At 38.3% G+C, this 14,039-nt stretch overlaps 1 protein-coding gene across 1 annotated transcript; it reads right to left on the reverse strand.

Annotated features, from left to right (window-relative positions):
* Window positions 1–1,568: 1,568 nt before the first annotated feature.
* LOC113051860 (eukaryotic translation initiation factor 4 gamma 2-like) lies at window positions 1,569–13,739 on the reverse strand. The gene is made up of 19 exons (XM_026216015.1): window positions 13,629–13,739; window positions 12,609–12,734; window positions 12,361–12,463; window positions 10,708–10,839; window positions 10,556–10,622; window positions 10,309–10,460; window positions 10,108–10,218; window positions 9,849–10,031; window positions 6,569–6,707; window positions 6,331–6,467; window positions 6,123–6,230; window positions 5,801–5,929; window positions 5,609–5,713; window positions 5,319–5,534; window positions 4,963–5,221; window positions 3,153–3,357; window positions 2,859–3,067; window positions 1,719–1,840; window positions 1,569–1,634 (listed from the first exon to the last, which is right to left on the reverse strand). Exons 6-19 carry the CDS (start codon window positions 10,390–10,392, stop codon window positions 1,569–1,571), a joined length of 2,073 nt encoding a protein of 690 aa, XP_026071800.1. The 5' UTR covers window positions 10,393–10,460; window positions 10,556–10,622; window positions 10,708–10,839; window positions 12,361–12,463; window positions 12,609–12,734; window positions 13,629–13,739.
* Between the last annotated feature and the right edge of the window lie 300 nt (window positions 13,740–14,039).

The following is a 14,039-nucleotide window of genomic DNA, read 5'->3' on the forward strand; positions in this document are numbered from 1 at the left end:
AATATGAATGAGATACATACAAACTACTGAAAAACAAGATAATGAACATTTTTAAAAATTACATTAAGAAGCATCATTTATGGGTCATCTTGTATACCAGTACAGTATATTCTGATTTAAAACCAAAGCATTTTCTTAGATTTCATTTCTGATCAAGGATTTTAAGCATCGTTTTTTTGTTCATTCCTGAATAGTATGAAACATTTACAAATCACTGCATAAGTTTACATTTCCGATGTCATCATTCAGGGCCAACCACAACTCAGAAAGTACACAAGTAGTGACAGTCAATTCAACCGATACTCTGAAAAAAGAGAAGAGAAACAACCTGAGAAAAAAAAAAAAAAAGAAGAAGAACTGAACATTGAGGCCTGCAAGTGTAACCAGTAGTGTTATCAGTCATAAAAGTGATTCAGGTTTACATTTCTCTCCAAAAACTACAAAATCCAGAAAAAAAATAAAACCCAGCATTGTCCATTTGTACTGGAGGCTGACCTCTGTTGACATAAATATTCTTTGTGTCACATATTCACACCAAAGCACATATGAAATAAGGCCAAATAAATGCTGGTGTGTAACTTTATTGAAAGCAACAGTGGCACACTGAACATTCTGAGCCCTTAAACCAACACTTTAAATAGCAAAACCACACGATCAGGTCATTATTTGTTGTCCTAACTAGTGATAAAGCTTTGATTTCCCCCTCATGATTAAATAAATATGTATAATATCCATCATGGGAAAACAGTGATTTGTATATTGAACATGCATACCAAATTTCTCATCTCGTTTCATCTTTATTTTACCAATTAAAATGCATTAAAAATTACACATTTCTGTTTGGATCCAATTGTTGCATCTAAACAGGCTGTGTTTGGTAATCCCTGAACATGCTGTAAAGAAAAGAAAAAATTTTCAAGTATCAGCTTGACAAGCGCTTATGGGTTGAAAAAAAAAAAAGGCTGCATAATTTCATCTCTCCCACATGGCTTTGTTCATTATAAGAAATAGTAGGGAAAAAAAACATTATTTTACAATCATAACTGGAAAGTAAACCATTTTTCCTGTTTCACAGACTCGAGCACCTTGCAGATCTGGAGAGTTTTTCCATTAGACTCCGTCACACACACAGCACACTACACCCATCACTGTGAGGTATGAGAAAAAGCATCCACTAAACGTTATGGTAACCAATGACTACTGAGGATTCATTGTAACAAACAAAACTGAACATTGCAGCAACTCAAAATATGACACCGAGCAAAAGTGCATTTCTATAGTTTTGTGGTGAAACGAACAGCAGCAGAAAAGGCTCTTGCAAATACATGTTTTTAAAAGCAAAAAAAGAAATGCAGTTTCAAGCTGCTAATACCATTTATGTGTGGCGGGTCTGAACAGATGCTGGTCATTACATGCGTTACACAAGAAGGCCAAAGAGAAGCGTGAATAATACGTTGACACTGCAGGAAACAGCAGCGTGGAATGAACTGTGGCAGGTGAAAGGAGAGATGGAGAAACGAAAAGGGAGAGATGGCAGAGGAGAGTACATCAAGGCTTTGGCTGGTTCTTTAGTCCGCTTCCTCCTCAGACTCTTCCTCTTCCGCAGTCTCCAGCCACGTGAGCCACTGGTTCACCTGAACAACAAGAAAAAAAAAAAAATTGTAAATGTGATTTCCAAAGAAAAGGTGCTTCATTGTTTGCCACAGTAGGATAGTTACCTGGAACAATGCTTTTCCCTTCCCTGGAAACTCTTGGGCAATATCTTCTTTCCATGCTAGGAAGGCCTCTTCTTCAATTATCTCCATATCATAAAAGTTGACAAAGTAGCGCAGTAACATTCCTGAAGAGAGAAGAGGCCATTAAAAGCCAGGAAAACATGCATTTCTTCTGAATACTTTAATGCCTTGGTAAACAAACTGCAAGGCTCCCACACCTTTAGACTAGGGGTGTCCCCGAATAAGGATTTTCACAGTCGAATCGGAATTTTCGAATCTTGATTATAGTCAAATCAGATGTTTGGGGGCGGGGCAAAATACATTGAGTCAAGTTAGACATTCGACATTAACACAGGGAAAACGTGTAACAAATGCCTCTCAGATACAAACGGGGGAAATAATGTTTTTGTGTTTTGATTAAAAGATAGTTAACACTAAACGTCAGCGAAACCTTAATTCACAATTGTTACAATAGTGCTCTCATTACAACATTAGCCTATGCCTAGTTATTAATGTTCTGCATTTCGGTTTTGAGCTGCACACACTGAAGATGACCAGTAGAGTGAGCATTTTATAGCAAGTTTTTAAACCAATGGGATCAATTTAATGTAGAATATGCTTCATTATTTATACAACATAACGTTAATATTAGGACTTATAGGCTATCTGCAAAAAGAGCCAATTTGCAGAAACATGGCAGCTAAACAACAAAAAAAAAAAATTTCACATCATTATAATGGTGTTCTCATTATAGTTCTATGTATATAATAGTCCCAGTCATAGTTATTAATATTCCGCATTGTAGTTTGTCCTGCTCGCGCTGTGTGCTGAAGAGACATTACTGTATCACTACAATGAAGCGCTTGTTTTCAAAACCAGATGCATCTTAGATCAGGTAAATAATAGATTCCTGATATATACACCGGCTGAAAAATCCAGATTGAGTCTTGGTAAAGTTTTAAATCTCTGCCGCCAAGATGCTCCTCTGTTGGTCACGGATTATAAAAGTGAAACATAAATCTATAGGGGTGGTTGGATTTATTCACGTACTTTAAAATATTAATTTGAAGCTTCTTTTCAGATTCTTATTTAGCTTTATCATAATAGGCTGCATATATACAGTCAGAAGATTTTTAGCCGTACCTTTGGGGAAAGCATGGGCGTTGCAGTGGACTTGCAGTGCGTAGAGTGCACTGACTTGAAGGTCCACGTGTTCATGCAGGAACTTTTGCATCACCGGTTTGAAGCCAAGTAGCAGCTGTTTTTCCTGGTCAAGCTGCTCTTTCGTAGGTGCAGATAATTGGTCATCACTTTCAGTGGTATACATCTCATGGATAATGTACTGCAAAAAGCTAGAAGAATTTTGGGAGGGTTAACCAAGTGTCCATAGAGTCAACCTTCTAAGAAACATTCGGGCCAGCAAGCCCATCTTCTTACCTGGTCATAAGAATGTTAACGAAACCCTTATCAGTGTGCAGTTTTGGAGAAATGTTGTCCTTGATCCACTTGTAGATGGTTTGCGGGGCAGGATCTGCTATAATTTGTTTCAGCAGCTCCTTCTCCAGCTTCATCAGAGGGAATAAGAAGCTCAGGCCTTTCCCCTCCAGAATCTCCAACATACGATCTTTGTTTTGATCTATTTCTGTGGATAGAGACAGGAATATTGGAAATGAACACCAGTCAATACACAATACTGAATGGAAAGTTAACATTCATTTCTTTATAAAGTGATTAAACAAATCAGGAAACTGAATTTTGAACTTCTAGATTTTGGCAACTGAAAGTGTCAACCCTGTTACCATGATTTTATATAGTAAACCAAGTGGACAAAACTGAAAGATTCTCTAAAAACTAAGTCAAAGTAAACTCTAGAATTATGGTCAACCAATATTGGTTTTCTGAATAGTGCCCAGGGTTTCCCATACATTCATTAATTTGTGGCGGCCCGCCACAATATCAACACTGACCGCCACGGATTGATTCAGATTTTTTAACTATTTAATATGGGTACAATTGTATTTTATTGTAGAACTGCGCGCTGCTTTCTCCCTCCCTCTCACAAACTGACAACGGAGTCATGCGCGACTTGCCCCTCCTCTTCGAACACGATCGGAATCAAAACATGAGCATGCATTAGTTAGAGGATGGATTGTTGCCGGTGCTTAATGCTTATTCCCCCAGTGAAGATTCCAGAATCAATCCGGAGTTGAATGGTTAGTAATGAACACTGTTGCTCAACATAACACTGAGAAGTTAGTCTATGTTAAGTGCTGTCGCGTTTCCATTACAGAAAACTTGTTTTTTTTTCTTCTAAATATCGATAAACAACTATTGCGAAATGACGGCGTTTACATTAACCGATGTTATGCGACTAAAACATCATTTTTTTTCTAGCCACCAGACTAGACATTATATTATCATCTCCAGGTTCAGGTTGGTGTGTGTTGGTTTTTGTCCACCTCAATCTCCAGGTTTGTGTGCATGTGTCAGAGTCTGTGTGTGTCCACCTCCAGGTCCAGTTTGGTGTGTGTGTGAGCCTGTGTGTGTCTGAGTCTATTTCAATGTTGGAGTATGTGAGCAAGTTTGTGAGTTTGAGTGTGTGAGTCCGTCTACAGGTCCAGGTTTGTGTGCGTGCACAAAATTTGCAACAAGAAGTCTGTGGAGCAGTCATAGCATAGAAAGTGTAGCAATGGCATAGCAATGTAGCAATAGCAATGTCTTTAAAGGGATCGTTCACCCAAAAATTTTAATTCTATCATCGTTTACTCACCCTCAAGTTGTTCCAAACCTGTATGAGTTTCATTGTTCTGCTGAACACAAAGGAAGATATTTGGAAGAATGTTTGTAACCAAACAGATCTCGGTCCCCATTGACTACCATAGTATATATTTTTTCCAACTATGGAAGTCAATGGGGACCGAGATCAGTTTGATTCTGTCATTCTTCCAAATATCTTCCTTTGTGTTCAACAGAACAAAGAAACTCATACAGGTTTGGAACAACTTGAGGGCGACTAAACTATGATAGAATTTTCATTTTTGGGTTAACTATCCCTTTAAGGTATCTGACACTAAGTGTTGGCAATGGAAATGTGTACTTGTCACTAAACATATGATATTTAACTTGGCTTCATGCTTTTTCCACTTTTCTGAGCTGGCAGACACATAAAAAAAAAAAAAAAAACCCTTCATCTGATGTCCAATTCAAGTTAATTTACTTAAAACAGAGAGGAAACTGTCACACATACCTGGCAGCATCTTCTGCATGTTGACCTTGCTCTGCTGGAACAGGTCGGTCAACCACTCCCGATCTTTCATTTTGGTCATTTGCTGCAAGCAGAGGAGGAAAAGAGGAAAGTGGGTGCCGTTCTCCAGAGGGTGGGCCAACTCTGCCATGCTCACAAGCTCAGCAATGATCGCCCGGGCAGCAAACTGAGCCAGGTAAGACTTCACCAAGGGAACATCCAACTCTATCTTAGGACACTGGTCCAGAACATTGAGGAAAGCCTGAAAAAAAAAACATGTCATTTGAGGAAAGGCTCAGTTCCGGTTTCAGTAAAGATGTTGCACCAGTGAAATTCACCCTCATAACATGTATACAAACCTGCATAAAGTTCTCCCCTGTGACCAGTCCCTCCATCCGGAGCATGTTGATCAGAGTGCTGACATGTTCTCGGTCCTCATCTGGGCTCTCCAGTGAGCACATGATCATCTTACTCAACATCTCCGGCAGGAAGTGTTTGGGAGCTTTCATCTCTCGCACCCCATTGACCGCATCGTTCATGTGTTTGCTGCTCAAGTAAGCGGTCACAACATTCTCCTGCAAGTAAATTCAAGGAACAGCTCACTCAAAAGTTTCTGTGAACCATTTTCAGCAATAAGAGTGGTACGTACAGTCATCTTAAGCAGTTCCTCCTTCGCAGGAGGTGGCTTCTTAATCGTCTTCTGTGGCTTCTCCTGAATTGGAGGTGGGTTGGTTTTCAGGCCAAGCTGCGGTGGCTATAGTAACAGAAAGCATTAAATCCACCTTTATTAAAAAAAATAAAAACTATTTTGTTCCCATGCATGAGCTACAGTACTCCTCACCTGTCCCAGCGGAGGTGTGGATGTGCGTGGAGGTTGAGCACTTGGAGGAATCATGGTAGGTATCTGCGGCTGCAACTTCGGCATTTGGTTTTTGTTTAAAATGAATGACTGAGCAGGTCTTAAGCTAATCTGAAATATGATGAAAAGAATCATTTAAGTCATTAATCCCACCAGTTCAAGAACATTTTCCTGTAAAGTAGGACCAGACTGCACAATACAAACTGAAATATTCAATAGCATTCTTTTCAGCACAGATTTGTAATTATATTGGTGTATGAAAATTATCAATGTATCATTAACAAAAAAGAAAAAAAGCCCCTACCTCATCAGCATTCAGCTGTCCTTTCTTAATAAAACGTGGCGGCATATCCTTGGACTGAGCTTGCTGCTGAGATGAATGAGTCTGGTTCTGGAAAAGCAGATTCTGCCCCTTTGATAAAACCAAAAAAATAAATAAATAATAAGACTTGTAAGTTTGACTAATATTTTGAGGTCTTAAAGCATTAGTTATTTGGTAGCTGGGCATTTACCTGGTTGGATTTCATGAAAGGCTGGGGTGCAGGGGCCATGTGGCCACCATGACCATTGAAAAGAGGGTTTGTGCGACGGCCCATGGTGGGGGAAAACCTGTCCTGAATGACCCCAGGGCCAGTACCAATCCCACTGCCTAACACCAGACAACAGAGTTATTAAGCTGGCGGTGAACCATAGAGCAAATCCAGTCATGCATCACCTGTCCCAGAAATGTCAATGTACACCAGGACATACCTGGCATCTGCCCAAACATATCTGCTAATCCCCCGAGTGTTTCTCGATCTGGTTTAATTCTCGCCGGCAAGAAAGGACTTTCTTGAAAGAAGTCGGTCCTAATTCCTTGAGACATTTGTGGAATAAAAACACCCAAATCCTGTGAGGAACAAAGAAAGAAATGTTGAAAAATTCTGACAGAACTACACATTTAGGAAGCAATGTTGATTTGAAACCGCAACCTCTATCATAATATTCTGAACTGTGAAATGACTAAAAACTTAAACATCACGGTTCAAATAACAGTTAAAAGGCCATGTTACAGTTTAACCATCACTTTCAATTAATGGGTACATAAATCACTCAAGATATGTATATCATTTTTAAAATGTCTAAACCCGTCAAACCCGTGACTTCCCACCCGTGAACTCGTATCTCGTACCAGATCGATGTACTCCGAGTTCCGAGGTCACACAGCACGCGAAACAAAGATGGCAGCCCCTACAAATAATCCTGCCTACGGATGCAGTGTTTATGCAAGTGGTACGTTGAAAAAACGATTTTAGGTCAATGTAACGTTGCAATAAAAAATAAATCCTATACCATTCAAAAGCTTGATGTGAATGATATAAATGTAACAAACAATGCTGGTCTTTAAATTTATATTAAATTATGTCATGGGATAAATATATTCTAAATAAACTACAAACAAAATTATATGCATTTATTTTGTCCTCACATTCTCTCTTGTAACTCCTCCCTCTGAGTGGCACACAGCTGCCTGAAAGGCTCATTATTCAGGCCTTTGTCTCTCTAGGTGTAAATCACAATGATATTCATGATAGTTGACGCCTACTCCCATATGACTTTTACCAAAAAAAAAAAAAAAAAAAAAAAGTGGTTTTCACATAATTTAGAAAGAAATATTCTAGGCTATAAGCTCCAGTTCTCAAAAGTCCCGGGAACCAATGTTCTGTATGTGTTTCATGGCCTTATTCAAGTGATTAACATTTTTAGTTTTTCACTAATCACACATAACTTTTTTTTTTTTTTTCTCAGAAACACAATCATGAACATACATGCTGCTCACATATGATTATAGCCCAGTTTGTGCTGATTACAGTGAGATTAGACTTTAGCCATTTAGATGTTTATAAGAAAAAGATGTTTATAAAAGCACAAAATGTCAGGGCATGACAAAACTTCTCCAGGCCCAAAAAAATACCCTTAGACTCCAGAGGGTGAAGTATTAAAAGGAAAAAGAAAAAGAGGAAAAAAAAAACCCCTCTTCACAATGTATTGAAATAAAATCACAAAAGGGCTTATGCCACATGTAATTAAAATATTATGGTATAATGGGCTGCATACGTGTAAACACACAGCTTTAGGCTGAATCCAAAAGAACATTATTTATCAGCAGTCCAAAATTAAAGCCTGGTTTACCATTTGAAAATGAAATTAAGACATTTTACTATTGTAATTTACAGTAAAAAATATGATTATTTAATTGCATAAATCACTAGTTACAGTAATACTAAATTGGCCAACAACAGTGTGAAATATTGCCTTATGAAAACAAGTGGAAAGAGACTTCTGAAAGGGTCAGTTCTTAATAAAAAAAAAAAATAAATTCTTCCAAATCATTTAGCACAAAACACATTTTATATAATTTATTACATTTAAAGTAAAATAAATTTTAGATTTAAATTTAAACATTCAGAAAAAGAAAAAAAGACTAAGCTTTATTTATTATTATTATTTTTTTAGATGCAGATGCACTCCCCAGCAAAATCACCCCATTAACGTTAAAATGATTAAGCTTAATTCTTTCTATACTTAGCTATTCAGTCATCTGGTGAAAATTCCTTAAAGAGCCACACAGATGGGAAATCAAAAATGACCTGTATTACAGTGTATGATGTAGCTGTCCATCTGTGTAAACAATGTGCAAATAATTCAACCAAAAAGTACACGATTTATAAAGTTATTGGCTTCTAAAGTAAGGAGTCGACTCTGAATCGCTGAAACGAGTCGTTATAGATTTCAAATCTTTTGCCCATCTCTATGTACGTCACTAGGAGCACTTTGCATAATAATCTCCGCCTACCGTCTTGAGAGAAACGAAGCTCTGACCTCCCCCACCCCCACACACAGACGCTCTGTTTGGTGTGAGAGCATCATGTCGAGGAGACAGTTTGTTTTATTTTCACTGCCAAAGAATGAAGATCAGAAGAACCAATGGCTAAAATTCATTTTTACCACAATACCAGAGCAGTACAACAATATCCATTTTGTTGTGTTCACAACATTTCACTGATGACTGCTTTTCTAATCTCGGTGAGAACAAGGCGGGATTTTCAAAGCGTTTGGCCATAAAAGATGGTTCATTACCAACTTTATTTAGAACAACGAGCATCTCCAAATCACAACGTGAAGTATGATTATGAAGTAATGTGTCGGTTTTCTCCCGAGCATCTTATCAGTATGTGTGCTGTCTGCAGCCTTTCTCTGCGCTGATTTTCATTTACAAACACGTCATTAAAATGAAGTGTAACTCCGCAAATACTCAACGAAGAGACATGAGAGAGATATCTATAGAAAGCTTGACATGTGTACTTTAAACAGATATGTCTAACAGATATTCTGTGATCAACTAATCCATATTAAAACAACGCGATGTCAGTTTTTCACGTCTCCCTTCGTTATAGTCAATGTGACCACGCCCCCGCGCTGAACGCGCTATTGAGATTCAAACTGAAGCGCACGGCTTGAATACACCCACACAGAAGAAAAAGCAGCGAGACTGTTCAAGTTTTTTATTTTACTGTTTGATTCGCGATGAGAGGAATAAGACATAAATCACCCCAAACAGATGCTAACGCATTGTTTACCGTGGAGGTGTGTGCGGAACAACCAATCAAAACTGACTATGTTAGTTGACCAATCAGAACACAGTATGCTACCGAAAGGTGGGGTTTAAGGAAACTGAATCTTTTGAACAGCTTCGCGCGAACCGTTTGGTGATCTCTGAGAATTGAGGTAATTTTAAAATTATATTTTGACAAAATGACAATGTTTTTTAACCTTGGATGGATTTAAACCTAATGTACAGGACTTATAAACGGTGATAGGAAGCTTAGAATTTAAATCTTACTGGCTCTTTAACTTTTGTTCCATATTTCAATATATGTCAGACGAAAACCATCAGTTTCACAGAAAACCGTTCCCTTCAAATAAAAAACAAAACAAAAACATATAACTTGCCCCAAAAAGGTCAAAACATTAACTGGTGGGGTCTCACCTTTACTGCATCCTGGCGGATCTGGTTGATAGTCTTGGGTCCATTATCAATAAAAGCTTTCCGAGGAACCCAGTTGTTCTCTCGCAACTCCACGGTATCCTGAAGCAGGAAACGAATCCGAGCAGGCAAGTCCTTGTTGTTCATTAAGGATCGCATACGGCCGTAGTACTGATCCATTAAAGACTGCGAGACAAAGGGGTGTTAGGAAATACCACAGTCTTAATGCACCCAAAGTCCTGCTAGTCTTAAAGCAGCTTACCTTGGCTTTCTCATGATCTAGTCTTGGCCCCACAGTTCTCATTATCTGACAGAGGCACTCCAAATCCTCCCCCATATCCTTAAGTTGGACTCTTTTCTTCTTTTCCAGAAGCTTCAATTAGGAGAGTTCAAATGCAACAACATTAGCTTGGAAATCAAATAGCAGACATCAATCTCAATGGAGGATTTATGAATAACTCACTGTTTTGATGCATTTATGAAGGATAGACTCATGAATGAGATCGAGTTTGCCAAGTTCTCCGATGAATTTGATGTTGCCCAGCATTTTGATCTTGGCAATGGCACGCTGCTCTTCCTCCTCAGAGGTGAGAGGGCTGTCAGTTTTATCATAGACTGGTAGAAAAAAATAAAATAAAAATCACAAGTAAAACATCAGGCAATTCAGTATAGTTGCTGTAATAATGTTAGCATGTCCACAGTCTACTTACGGTCAACATTTCGGGTGCGGTTTTCAAATTCATCCTGAAGTTTGGATATCAGAAGTCTCCTGAATGTCTGTAGGAGAAAAAGTGGAATAAATACACTGACATCACATTGTGCTGTTGAGCTTTTTGCAAATGAATAAAGAGGAAATTCTTACGGTGCTCTGCTTTTGTGATGACTGGATCTCTGTTGATGGGCCGTCAAAGTTTGGAGCATCCTCTGCCAGACGCAGACATAGCTGAGCATATAGCGAACTATACTTCGGCTCTTCAAGGGCTTTGTCTACAATCTGGTTGAAGTGAACAAGCAGATGGTTCAACATTAAAATGAAAGCCTTGCATTTATACGCAGACCAGCCACTGTCCTTGAATGCTAATTTAATTGATTAATACTAGGGATGCACCGATCATGATTATTTATGGCCAATTCCGATACCGATTTTTTACAAGCAAACTGCTAAAAAAAAAAAAAAAAAAAAAAAAGCTCTTTACCAGTGAGACTAAAAAGTATGCTATATAAATACATTTTCCAAAATGTTAAAATCAAATAATGTTGGTGTGAATAAAACAAAGATGCAAAGTGTTTCATTCATCCAATAAAAATAAAAAAATTAGGGTAATGATTCAAATCTATATTTTTTTTTACTTGAGCCAGTGAAAAATAAATAACTTATTGTCTCAAGTAAAAAAAAAAATATAGATTTGAATCATTACCCTAAAATATTTTAATTGGATGAATGAAACACTTTTCAGTGTACTACAGCAGGTGATTTTTAAATTAAATTAAGTCTATGCAATTTTAAGGTAAAGTAAAAAAATAATCATCCTAATGCAGAACTGACTTTATTTATGGCTTTTCAAATGTGTATGCAAGTTCTAAAAAAACTTGTCACAGTTTAGTCCGTTTCGTTTCTCATCCAACACGTGAGAAGTTGAGCTGAACATCTCTTCACGATCTACCCTTGTTCAGGGCTCGGACCGGTAACAGTAAGCTCGCGCAGCTTTAGTGCGCGCAGGAAAGGGACTCTTATTTGTGCGTCAGTACACCAACGGCTGATCGCTTCCTGCTATCTGTGCCTCAGACATGAAGCTCTGCATTTCCAGTACTGATCGGCTGCCCGTGTCCTGCGCACAGATTTCGAAATACTCTTCCAGACAAATGACATAGCTAACAATTACAATGTAGTCTGTGCACGTGAGCGAACTTCCGGAAAATCGCCCGAAAAAAGACCAAAAACCGTCTGATTGTCGATCGCGTATTTTAAGCAAAAACTGTCCGGTTCCGATTTATGGCAGGTCAACCGGTGCATCCCTAATTATTACTATATACTCCTTTTTATTTTAGGTATTTTATGTTAGGTATTATCCATAGGGCTGTGCAAAAAAAATCAAATGCAATTTTAATGCACATCTCATCAGTAAAGACGCTCCTGTAATTAGAAGTATATCTCCAGCACGTGCATTCGGATCAGGGTTACCAGGTTTTTACAACAAATCCTGCCCAGTTGCATCTCACGTGCTTGAGATATACTTCTAATTACAGGAGCGTCTTCACTGATGAGATGTGCATGAAAATCGCATTCGATTTTTTGCACAGCCCTAATTATCCATGCAACTTTTTGCCAAACAATGGTTCTCAGGGGAGCCAATCCACAAAAGCTTTGGCACCTAATGCTTTATTTTTTTTATGACTCATTGTTGCATGTCCTCATGTGATGATCTTGCACAAGAAAAGTTGGCATTGCCAAGTTTCACCAGAACTCGACAACTGACACTCACAACTCTACATATATAACAAACAAAACCCTCACCAGCAAGATGATTCCTTTGAGGACGAGCTTTGAATCTACGCCCACATTCAGGAGCTCAAGGCATAGCTTGTCAAACTTTTCAGGGGCCAGTTTATTAAGTATGCTAAAATAAACAAAAAAAAAAGTTGGTTAGGTCTTCGGTGGCATCCAATGAAACAAAAACAAAAAGCAAATTCAAGTACATAGTCATCATTCTCCAATGGTCAATCAGCACAAACTGAATGAGGAGACTCATTTCAGGCTCTTACCCTCTCACTTTTCTGAAGATTGCATCGTGTCGTTCTTTTTCGTTTGAGGAGTTGACATCTCGTCTAGTGCTTCGTGAAGGAACCCATCTCTGAACGCCAGGCCCCGGGGTTTTCCCCAGGAACTCGCTATAAAAAAGCAGAGCATAGCAATTTGTTTGGTCAAGCCTTTACAGACTTATTAATGTCGGTCATAGAACATCAGTACTGAAATATTTGTGTGTGAAAATCAGAAAAGATTCTGCCACCACCCTTCGATTACTAAAACCACTTAACTTAAATGCCTCAAATTCAGAACAAGCTACTAATAAGGTCTACTTTTAGAAACAATTGTAACCAAACTTAGACATTAAAATCAGGATGAAATGGAAGTTGAAACCATCTTTTCAATTGTGACCTCTCAAAGTTAAAGGCACGAACGGATACTTGATATTGTCCACTGAGAAGCGGTCTCGTTGTTTGCTATTGCTGCACTCTCTTGAGTGGCAGGTTGTGAACGGTGCACACTTCAGAGAACACATTATTTTGATTAAGGATTATGAGGGGACATTATAAAATAAATATTAATAATTATGTCCGTCTAAAAATGCAGTGCCAGGCTTCACATTTAGAAAAATTACATTTATTTCTATTTAATCAATCTTAAAACAATCTTGTTTTGTTTACACACTGTTGTGCACCTCGTAATCCACAACTAAATCAGTGTTTAAAATTATTAAGTTAATTACCAAATTATCTAAATGTACCTGTTGCCAACAGACTTGGGATAGTGCTGCGATGCACCCCTACCAACTCCTCCGCCCGAAGCACTATAAAAGTAAAAATTCGTATTCTGAGTTTTATTTTAAATGAACGCAATTCCTTTTCCAATCTTTATACCCCATCTCCCAGAAAGCTCTTTCTGACCATCAGCTAAATTAAAAAAGCTACTAATATATGTCCCTCCTTACTAATGAATCCTTAGGGTCTCCTGAGGTGGCATAGGGTCTACCAAAAACAGTGTTTGAGAGGTCAGATGTGTACCTGAAACGAGAAGCACCCCCCTCTGCGATCACACTCTCCACTTTGGCGGCTTGACAATGAAAGATCCTCAAAAAGAATGCGAGTGGAAGGGTGGGGGTGTAGAAACACGGCCTAAAAGAGAGGAAAATCGCTTAATTCATACACATCTTCACAATAAATGGAAATGACAAGCATTGAGCTTTAACCTAAATGTACATGAGAGATCAAATGGTTCTTCAGTCACTGTAGAAAAACGGTAATGCGGATAAATGTAACGATCAAATCTGAACAAAGCACAAGGCCTCTGCCACGAGCGCAGATTTCACAAAAGAGCCTTGATTTATTCACCAACACATTCGAGCGCCATTATAATTGTGTTTATGAAAAGGATTAAATAAGAGTACATACAGACGGTTTAAATTAATTGACATT

The sequence above is a fragment of the Carassius auratus genome, chromosome 32 (assembly GCF_003368295.1).
Source record: "Carassius auratus strain Wakin chromosome 32, ASM336829v1, whole genome shotgun sequence".
NCBI classification, from domain to species: Eukaryota; Metazoa; Chordata; class Actinopteri; order Cypriniformes; family Cyprinidae; genus Carassius; species Carassius auratus.

Coding starts and splice junctions, on each gene's coding strand:
- LOC113051860 (XM_026216015.1), bottom strand. CDS start 10,392: ATGCTGGGCAACATCAAATTCATCGGAGAACTTGGCAAACTCGATCTC. Junction 6,231..6,330: donor CTTTCATGAAATCCAACCAG/GTAAATGCCCAG, acceptor GTTTTATCAAAG/GGGCAGAATCTGCTTTTCCA. Junction 1,841..2,858: donor CGCCCATGCTTTCCCCAAAG/GTACGGCTAAAA, acceptor TTCTCTCTTCAG/GAATGTTACTGCGCTACTTT.